Source organism: Martes martes, assembly GCF_963455335.1.
Source record: "Martes martes genome assembly, chromosome: X".
In the NCBI taxonomy this organism is placed as follows: Eukaryota; Metazoa; Chordata; class Mammalia; order Carnivora; family Mustelidae; genus Martes; species Martes martes.
The window spans coordinates 72832879-72844307 of NC_137897.1; the positions used below are offsets into that span (position 1 = coordinate 72832879).

At 37.4% G+C, this 11429-nt stretch overlaps 1 protein-coding gene across 1 annotated transcript in view; it reads left to right on the forward strand.

Annotated features, from left to right (window-relative positions):
* DIAPH2 (diaphanous related formin 2) overlaps positions 1-7510 on the forward strand; it is a 1022518-nt gene extending 1015008 nt beyond the window's left edge. Inside the window, exon 27 of the mRNA XM_080794734.1 lies at positions 5560-7510. Within this exon, the coding sequence (XP_080650860.1) occupies positions 5560-5624 (65 nt within the window). The 3' untranslated portion in view covers positions 5625-7510. The remainder of the gene's footprint in view (positions 1-5559) is intronic.
* The last annotated feature ends 3919 nt before the right edge of the window (positions 7511-11429 follow it).

Below are 11429 nucleotides of genomic sequence, written 5' to 3' on the forward strand. Positions count from 1 at the left end.
CTCCGGCTCAGGTCATGATCCCAGCGTCCTGGGATCGAGTCCCGCATCGGGCTCCTTGCTCGGCAGGGAGCCTGCTTCTCCCTCTGCCTCTGCCTGCCACTCTGTCTGCCTGTGCTCACTCTCTCTCTCTCTCTCTCTGACAAATAAATAAATAAAATCTTAAAAAAAAAAAAAGAATACCCAACTCTGGTGGATTTGGAACGTACATCTTGGGACTGACATCTCAGGCTTTATTGCTGCATTAATCATTTTTTACAAACAATAGAATGTCTTTTTTTTTTTTAAGATTTTCTTTATTTGACAGAAAGAGGGAGAGCACAAGCAGGGGGAGCAGCAGGCAGAGGGAAAGGGAGAAGCAGGCTCCCCGCCAAGTAAGGAGCCTGATGTGGGGCTCAATCCCAGGACACTGGGGTCATGACCTGAGCCAAAGGCAGATGCTTAACCAACTGAGCCACCCAGGCGTCCCAAAATAAGGGTGACTTCTCTAGGATTTTGATGGATTCCTGTTTCACATTTAGGTCTCTCATCCACTTTGAGTTTGTTTTTGTGCATGGTGTAAGAAAGTAGTCCAGTTTCACTTTTCTGCATGTGTCTGTTCAATTTTCCCAACATGATTTGTTGAAGAGACTGTCTTTTTTCCATTGGACATTGTTTCCTGCTTTGTCAAAGACTAGTTGACTATAGGGTGGAGGGTCCATTTCTGGGTTCTCTATTCTGTTCCATTGATCTGTGTGTCTGTTTTTGTGCCAGTACCATTCTGTCTTGATGATCACAGCTTTGTAATACAGCTTGAACTCCAGCAGAGACATTTTAACAATATTTGTTCTTCCAATCCATGAGCATGGAATGCTTTTCCATTTCCTTGTGTCTTTCTCAATTTCTTTCATAAGTGTCCTATAGTTTTCAGAGTAAATATCCTTTACCTCTTTGGTTAGGTTTATTCCTGGGTATCTTATGGTTTGGGGTACAATTATAAATGGGATCAATTGATTAATTTCTCTTTCTTCTGCCTCATTGTTGATGTATAGAAATGCAGCTGATTTCTGTGCATTGATTTGGGGTCAGTTTAGGTTGTGTGTTTGAGACTTTTCTTGTTTCTTGAGAAAGGCCTGTATTGCGATATATTTCCCTCTTTTGACTGCCTTTGCTGCATTCCAAAAGTTCTGAACTGCCATGTTTTCCTTCTCATTTGCTTCCATTGTTTAAATTCTTCTTTAATTTCCTGGTTTACCCATTAATTCTCTCATAGGATGTTCTTTAGCCTCTATGTATTTGTGTCCCTTCCAAATATTCTCTTGTGAATGAGTTCAAATTTTAAAGCACTCTGGTCTAAAAATATGCATGGTATAATCTTAATCTTTTGGTAATGGTTGAGACCTAATTTGCGACCCAGTCTGTGACCTATTCTGGAGAATGGTCCATGCGCACTTGAGAAGAATGTGTATTCTGTTGCTTCAGGATCAAATGTTCTGATTATATCTGTGAATCCCGTTCAGTCCAGTGTGTCATTCAAAGCCTTGTTTCCTTGTGGACCTTCTGCTTAGATGATTTATCCATTGCTGTGAGTGGAGTGTTAATGTCCCCTACTGTGATTGTATTATTATCAATGTGTTTCTTTAATTTTGTTATTAATTGGTTTATATTATTGGCTGCTCCTAAGTTAGGGGCATAAATATTTATAATTGGTAGATCTTCTTGTTGGATAGACACCTTTATTATGATATAGTGTCATTTTTCATCTCTTATTATAGTCTTTGGTTTAAAATCCTGTTTGTCTGATATAAGGACTGCTACTCCAGCTTTCTTTTGATGTCCATTAGCATGATAATTGTTCTCTACCCTCTCACTTTCAATCTGGATGAGTCCTCGTGTCCAAAATGAATCTCTTGTAGATGGTATATTGATGGGTCTTATTTTTTTTTAATCCAATCTGATATCCTCTGTCTTTTGATTGGAGTATTTAGTCCATTTGCATTTAGATTAACTATTGAAATGTGAAATTATTGCCATTGTATTACCTATAAAGTCACTGTTTCTGTATATTGTCTCTGTTCCTTTCTAGTCTTTGTTCCTTTTGGGATTTCTCTTCATGCAAGGGATCTCCTTTAATATTTCTTGCAGGGCTGGTTTAGGGTTCATGAATTAGTTTCGTTTTTGTTTGTCCTGGAAGCTCTTTATCTTTCCTTCTATTCTAATGATAGCATTGCTAGATAATGTATTCTTAGCTGCATATTTTTCCCATTTAGCACGTTGACTATATCATGCCAGTCTTTTCTGGCCTGCCAGGTCTCTATGGATAAGTCTGCTGCCAGCCTTATGTTTCTCCCCTGGTAAGTTCAGGACCTCTTTTGTCCTGAGCTTCTTTCAGGATTTTCTCTTTAATTTCTGAAATTTACAAGCTTCACTGTTATATGTTGGAATGTTGACCTATTTTTATTGATTTTGAGGAGGATTCTCTGTGCCTCTTGGATTTGGATACTTTTCCTTCCCCGGATTACAGAGGTTGTCAGCTGTAATTTATTCAATAAAATAAATAAATCTTCTCTCCCCTTCTCTTTCCTCATCTCCTAGGACCCCTATTATTCGAATATTATTGTGTTTTATGGTATAACTGATTTCTTGAAGTCTCCCCTCGTGATCCAGTGGTTGTTTTTCTCGTTTTCTCAGCTTCCTTACTTTCCATCATTTTGTCTTCTATGTCACTTCTGCCTCATTCTTAGCAGTTACAGCCTCCATTTTTGACTGCATCGCAATAATAACATTTTTAATTTCAGCCTGGTTAGATTTTAGTTCTTTTATTTCTACAGTAAGGAATGCTCTAGTGTCTTCTCTCCTCTTTTCAAGCCCAGCTATTGTCTTTTTAATTGTTAGTTTGAATTCTAGTTCTGACATCTTACTCATATCCATATTGATTAAATCCTTTTCAGACAGTATTACCTCCTGTTCTTTCTTTTGCAGTGAATTTCTTGCTCTAGTCATTGTGTCCAGAAAAGACAGGAAGAAAGAAAAAAAAAAAAAGAAAATGCACAGCCAAAACAGCAATAACAATAATAAAAACTTCAGGAAGTGTTTCTGATGCATGCTGTGTATACTCTGCTATTCTGTTTTGACTGCTCTTTCTCACTGGTCTTTCCTCTACAGAGTTTCTCCTTATTTGTAGTGGGGAGTGTTTAGACACTTATGTAACTGTGCTTTGATTCGTTGCTGAAGTTAAGCCTGTAAAGTAAGAAAGAAAAGAAAAGAAGAAAAAAATAAAAAGAAAAACAAAAAACAAAAACAAAACAAGCCTGATCCAAGACAAGAGAAGAAATGCAACAAATGTGGGTACAAACAGACAAAGAATAAACTATAAGCCTGATTCTAAAAAATAAGAAACAAAGACGGAAAGAAGAGTAGGGAAAGAAGAAAAGAGAAAAAAAATAAGAAGCCTGATCTGAAAAATAAGAGTAGGAAACAAGCAAACAAATGAACGAAGGATTATAAGGGATCAGTTTAGTACCAAAAATATATAAAGAGAGAGAGAGACAGATTGAGAGAAGGGAGAGAGGGAGGAAATATAGAATAATTCTCTCCTGTGCATGCCAAGAGCTAGATTTGGGCCCTGAACCTGCATTCCAAAAACTTCACTGTCCTTTCCTGAGTTCATTTTCACCTGAAGTTTTATTTTCTCATACCAAATGCTACCAATAAGTGAGTCCTGACACCACATCATTTAATGCTCTGAGTCTGGGTTTTTTAATATGGTATTTGTCTTAAAACTAGTGGGCTGTGAGTGATGGTACGGGAAGCCAGTGGCATTCCTGAGTGCAATTCCTATTGACCTTAGTGTGCAGGACCACCAAGCCATGAGCTTTTTTGAGATAGACAGTCCTCTGAGAATGGAACTGTCATTCTTATATCTGATGGCTTTTAACACTGAATGTTTAAATAGTAGCAAAACACTGGTAATGGTTATATTATAATCTTATTTTAAATGTTTTCTAAGTCCCAAACCAATCTGTATGTAAACTTGTGACATCTAAGAAATAAGCTTTTTATTTAGGAATGTTATCTTTACATTTTTTGCTGAAATTGTAATCTGTATCACAAACTAAATAATGACTTTTTAAAATGGTATCTTTAAATGAATATCTAAATAATCCTTCACTCAGATATATCTCTGAATAGGGAAAACACCTTTCTTTCGCATCTCCCAGTGATATTATTGCATTTATAAGGCACTTTAAGCTTATGGCTGGTTGGCTTAATGCAGTCGTATGTGGTATTAACAAGGCCAAGATCATAGAAGCTAGTTAGCTTTTTTTCTGTGTACTAACAACAGACTACCAGGAATCAGTCCAGAGACACTAGCACAGAGCAGAAAGGGACCACAGCAAACATCACCACTTCTTATAGTCCATCCTCCCAATGGGACAGGCAAAATGTGTTCTTTGGGCATCATTATTTCAGGGAGGATGTGGTTAGTCGCTTGGGAGGCCCTGTCATCTACCTCTGAAAAAAGCAGTCTTGATATTTAGGCATTAACTTTGCATTATAATCCCTATCATCCTAATGGTTTGCTGTGACCTACATCACTAAAGCAGAAATAATAGGGTAGAATGAAATAGACATACCTCCCAGGGATGTTGAGTGAATTAGCAAATTAACAAGTGTAAAGTGTTAGCATTTATGTAAGTGCTGGTGGTTGTCATTATTTTCAGGGACCTAGTCTCATTTCAAATAGAGAATCTAAGTATATTATGCTTTTGTCAGAAAGGGATTTTCACCCACATCAATTGTGTTTAAGCTGAACATAAAACAGAGGTGATAATAACATAGTAGTGATCATCACAATGCAGAGCTGTAAACCTTTTTTCTATTAATGCTAAAACTATCTTGAGCAACTATCAATGCTTTTAAAGTTTGCTTTCTAATCTTTGTCCCAACAGTTATCTCTGCAGTGATTATTCTTCCTGGGATGGGTGAGGGGAATAGGACCTATTCATTATTCATTCCCATAATGACTTGTATAGTGTATTGGATATGTTTATATCATACAATCAGGCAAAGATTCAGTAGCTGGTTTGATTGGCACATATTGCCATCACCGTTAAACAATAAAAATTCTTTTCTGCTCTGCCTTCCTGGTGTCCTCTAGAGGTAGCCCATATACAGATTGAAAACTCATGGGGATAAAAAAAAAGAAAACTCATCAGGAATTGAAAATTGAAGTGCTTTCCAACAAAAGGCACTGTACAGAGATCCTTTCAATTTGACATCTTTACCAAGGAATTTTGTTGTTACCTGCAATTTCCAAGGGGACTGTGCTTGAGAGGATTCTTCCATTTCTTTCATCACTCTGATTTCACTTACCAAGGAAAGTTATTTATTGCTGATTGCAGGACTCTTGAACTCAGCCTGGGAACTGTAGCATGAATCCTCGGATCTGGGCTCCTTGTTACTTATTTACATATTCATTTGAAGTGATTTTCAGGACTGTTTGAAAACCTCTCTTGACCCAACATTGTATAATAGCCAAGATCTAAAGCTCACGTGTTTTTGGTTCTTTTTGTCTTACAGATAACAGACGAGTACCTTTGGAAAGGTCACGCTCTCGCCACAATGGAGCTATCTCATCTAAGTGAATCCTGATGCCAAAGAATTTGAGAATATTTAAGTAAACAAAATCATACATTTTGAGGAAAACAAAATATCCACTCAAGGGATAGAGAATAAATTAATGCATTTCCTCAAGGATCAAGCTAAGCTGGATGAAATAGCATGTATTTGTATTTGTAAAGCTATTGCAAGATGCCTCTCACAATTACACTAATACAAACACAGTTACAAGGATTTTTAAAACAGGTGTTCCATTTTAGTGTAAAGATGTGTATTATTTGTTATTGTGTGTGACCTGATGATAATGATGAAATGTATATGAAATTCAAAAACATTCAGTCTGTCAAAAAAATTACAATGTTAATCAAATTTGCAGGTCATCCCCCTGGAAAAAAAAAAAAGGAATAGAAAGAATTATTTAATATCTGCTTCTGATTCCTGTGACATAGAGAAAGAAAAGGCCAATGAAAGTGTGTGTGTTAATGATTTGGAGAGGTACTCTGTAAGACAAGCCATTTTGGAAGCTTAAAGAAAGTACTGCTTCAACCCTATGACTTTATTTAGAATCTTACTCAAGTGAAAGCTGATGGATTCATCTGCTTTGGCTGAAATTAAACTTATCATTAATCTAGAGTTTCAGTATGATGTTGCAGGCACTTACCTTTGCTAAAAATAAACCAGAGTTTAACAGAAGCAGTTAGAGAAAGTGACTTAAACTTTATTTAAAGAGGTATTTTCTAATTATGCACATAGATCTACTTTATACAAATACCATATGACTATTTTTTGAGAAAAACCTCACATTTTAATGTTTATTCTGGGATGAACCTGAATATTCTGTTACCTTTATTAAGATTTTTTAAAGGTAAATATTGATTCCTGTTCTCTGTGGTTATTTCTTCTATTGCTTCTTTCTCCCATGACCCCCATGAAAGCAGGGAATAGAGTTTCTAAAAGACCTGAGAGGAAAAAGATTTCTCTCTGCAGGCAGCAGAAAACTGTCTGAAAGGTCAACTGTTTTATCTCCCTTTCTGTACCCCTTTCCAATTCTACTGTGGTAGTTTGAAGAAGAAAAAAATTATATGTATGTATGTGTATATAAGTATATGTTTATATCTCCTGCTACAATAATTCCACATCCCAGTAACTAAGTGAACTTCTCAATCATCATCATACTTACTTACCTTACATTAACAAATTAAAATGATGCTGCCAAAACAACCCTACATTTTTCTTAAATAGATGAAGGCATAGAAGTTAAACTTAACTTACTTATCTATTACTTTAAAATATGCATTGAAATAATGTGGTATAACTTCTCTGGAGTGTAATCTTAAAACTAACCCATGCAGATGATTGTCATTACTGTAAAAAATTTCTTTTATGTATATTTCTTATAGAGAAGATCCTATTTCTACTTCTCCAAAGCACATTATAGATATTCAGAAAGAACAAACGAGTGGCTTGGCAAGTCACCATCTGAAATAATGTAAACAAGTGACCAGTGATTCAGTCTCCTTTAAAGAGATGTATAATGATTCAAAGTACTACCTTTTCCTCCAGTGCATTCTTACTTGGGCATGATATTTGAAAAATCTCTGAAGCTGCTAAAATAGAGATCAAAAAGAATAACAGTATCTGAGATTTTACAGTTTTATCCTATCTTAAGATACACATAGGCATACACAAACAAGTTTGAGGGACATAACAATTTCACACACTTTTTCTTAACAACAAAGATATACAAATTTATGTAATTAATTAATGTGTGTATTTTTGACTTAACATAATCTTTTCTGAAATCTTCATGCTATGGCCTTTGGTAGCCTTTCAGGCTATAGGAAAGTGATATTTTTGAAATACCAATCCTGACTAAAATTTAGGGGCATTTGCCATGCCATATTATCAAGATGGTCAGAAAAAAAAAAAGATGGTCAGGAAAGAAATATTAATGTGTATCACCTCTTCAAGATGTGAACTTGCCTTATTTTTTAGTTTGTGAAAAGAATGAAATACTATTATTGCTAAATTATATATTTGTATTTGGACAAATCCCACACGGTGTTCACAACAGTAGGGAACCTTTCAGGGTCTTTCATGAAGTTCCAATAGTTGAGTTAAAAGATTTGCTTCCCAGAGTTATAACGGTCCTGCTTTAGCCATTTGCAATTTTGTTTGAGATTGAAAATTATCACCAAAAAGTACATAGTAACATTTTTAGTATAGAACCAAATTATACTGAAGTCTTTTGGTAGGTTTTTTACTGCCACAGCGAGAAGCACCAATTTATGCAGATTTTCTTCAGAATGATTTTTAAAAACACAAAGTCCTTAAAATGTTTATTAGTTGCATTCGTCTCCTTTGGCTATTGTAACAAAGTACCACAAATGTGGTGGCTTAACACATCAGAAATGTATTCTGTCATGGTCCCTTTGGCGAAATGTCCAAAATGAAGGGCATGCTCCCTCCAAAGTCTCTAGAGGAAATCTTTCCTTGCCTCTTCCCACATGTAGTGACTATTGGCCTTCATTGGGTGATGGCTACATCTGTCTCTGCTCCATCTTGACATCACTCTCTCCTCTGTGTATCTAATCTTCCTATTTTTTCCTATTAAGGTTCACAGGTTCTAAGAGTTAGGATGTGGACATACCTTTTTGGAGGCACCCCTGCAGCCCAGTACAGTCTGCCCTCTGGCCCCCAAAATTTGTATCTGTCCCATGTGCAAAATATATTCACCCCATCTCAATATTCCCAAAAGTCTCAACCCAATATAGCATCAACTCCAAATCTAAAATTTCATCCAAACATCATCAGTTCAATTGTCCCAAATCTCATCATCTAGATCATCTAAATCAGGTACAGATGAAAATCCTGGGGCAAAATTCCTCTCCAAATGTGAATAAATGAAGCAAAACAAGGTATCTGCTTCCAGAATACAATGGTGGAACAGGCATAGGGCAATAGTTATACACGTTTCTGTTTGAAAACAGGGAAAATGGAAAGTAGAAAGAAGTCACATGGCCTGGTGACCTTCAAATTTCCACCAGGCAAAGTCCCCTTAGGTTTCTTGGCATGACAATCCTCCTTGTTTCAGGACTCTATCCTGTAGGTCTGCAGTTCTGGCCTCTTGGCCCATGGATCAAGTCTCTGCCCATGGTTTGCACTTCTGCCTCTGCTCCCCTGCTTGGGCCTCTGCCTCTGTACCTGAAGTTCTGCTCTGAGAATGACCTTTAATACTGAAGGGTAGCTCGTGTTTGCAGCTTTATCATACTCTTTCTTGCCTGTAAAACTTTGGTAGTCTGACAATCTCTCATTTTGTCCTGTCTCAGTCCTTTTCAGGCCAGGCTAAAACTGTTTCTCAAAACTTTGTGGGCCTCCCATATATGTCAGATTGATTCAGTATTGAGATAAGCATCCTCACAGATCCTTGCTGGATAATGCCATCTCTATTCTTGGCTTCTGTTGACATGGTTGAGTGGATCCATGAGTCAATGCCTAATCTCTTCAACACTAGCCAGAAGTTGGCTTTATCGCTAGAGCACACTATCCTAATAGCGCATCAGCTAATTTTAGCATCTTTTGCATCTGAATAGGCTCAAAATTTCTGAATTATTAAGTATTGGTTCCTTTCTGCTTAACAATTATTACCTTGATTTACCTCATTCCCCTTGTATTTTACTATAAGCTCAAGAAGAAAATGGACCCTACCTCCAACACTTGGTCTGGAAATCTCAGCTCAATATTCAAGTTCATCACTAACAAATTCTTTTCACACAGCTGTCGGAAACAATTCAGATAAGCTCTTTCCCACTATATAACAAGGATCACCTTCCCTCTAGTTTCCAATAAAATGTTCCTCAGTTCCTTCTGAGCTCACCAGAAGTAACTATAACATTCATATTTCTAACAGCAGTGTATATTTTTCTATCAGATGCATCACAGTTCTTCCAGCATCTATCCATTATCCACTCCAAAGCTACTTCCACGTTTTTAGTTATTCATTATAGGAGTACCTTACTTCCTGTTACCAAAATCTGTTTTAGGTTCCTGTGGCTGCTGTAACAATACACAAAACGTGATAAATTAACACAACAGAAATTTATTCTCTTATTGTTTGGGGGGCCAAAAGTCCTAAATTGGGGTCTTGGCAGGTCTGTACTCCCTTTGGAAGCTCCAGAAGAAAATCTGGTCCTAGTCTCTTACAGTGTGACTGTCATTTTCTCCTTAGCTGTGACCAAATCTCTCACTGTTCTGTTTTCACATTACTTTTCCTTCTGTATATCTAATCTACCTCTACCTCTCTCTTACAAGAACACTTGTTGTGGCATTTAGGACCCACTTGGTTTATACACTAAAAATCTCATCTCAATATTCTTGACCGAATCACATCTGTGAAGACCCTTTTTCCAAATAACGTAACATAACAGGTCCCAGGAATTAGAACATGGGCATATTTGGGGGAAGCCATCATTTAGCTCACTACACTAGTCATTGCACATAAATGTACTTTGCACTTCTTAAAATGTTCTTGGTGCTTAAGCCAAACTCAAGGTTTCCTCTAGAAGCTATTATTTGTATAGGCTACTGCATGCTTTGATGTTAAATAGCTGAGCAGGCTATTCCAAAATTTGGTTGATACTTTTGCTACTATGGCCAGTGCTTAGCTTGAAAAAATAATTGGTTCCAACTCTGAGCTCTGGTATTTCCCTTCTGCCCCTTTTATGGAGTATTTGACCAAATGTCTTCTATGATTAATAATGCAGGCATAAAACTACCTCTGATACAGAAGGGTTCTTTACAAGCTGACTTTAGATATTGTGAATCCCTCAGCTGAAGGGAGAGGTGACAGCAAAGCCTGCTTTGAATGGGTATTGGGGGAGACTGTACCCATACAAGACACCCAGAAGTATTTCAGTAGCAACATAACTGTGGATTCATGCTCTCATTTTGCTTCAGATTAACCACCTGCCTCTTCACAGGACCAAGAATGACTTGCAACCTTTATGTAATGCATACTTACTTATTAAATAAAGTTAAGATAATACATTAAATGTTGTCTGCCTATGATAATATTAAGGATGAGTGAAAGGCATAAACTGAAGTATAAAGACAGGATGTAAGAACATCTTAGAAGGAGAAACTTCAACTGTACAGAAGTTCAAGAGTGTCCCTGTTGGGTTTTTTTTAAGATTTTATTTATTTGAGAGAGAGAAAGCATGAGCAGGGGGGAGGGGCACAGGGAGAGGGAGAAGCAGTCTCCCTGCTGAGCAGGGAGCCTGACCCATGACCCAGTCTCAGGACCCTGGGACCACAACCTGAGTCACAGTCAGATACTTAACCGACTGAGCCATCCAGGTGCTCCTACAAGAGTGTTTCTTTAAAGATCTGATCAGGGGGAAATCATGGGATATATTCAGATGCACATACCTGTGGGAATCATAAGATTTTTTAAAAAGTATTCTTTAGCACTTCTTACCGGTGTAGTGTAGAAATGTTTGCACAACTTAAAAGTCCAGAAAAGTCAGAAGGGTGATTCATATCTTCCAGGGAAACTCTTTATACAGAGAAGGGTTGTTGGTTTTGGGTTTTTGGTTTGGGTGGGTTTTTTTGTTGTTTGTTTGTTTGTTGGTCTCGATTATAGAATGAAAGCAAATGGACTTCAAAATGCTCAGAGGGGTAAAAATCTGGAATAAGTGGGGCACCTGGGTGGCTCAGTGGGTTAAGCCTCTGCCTTCGGCTCAGGTCATGATCCCAGGGTTCTGGGATCGAGCCCCACATTGGGCTCTCTGCCTCAGCGGGGAGCCTGCTTCCCCCTCTCTCTCTGCCTGCCT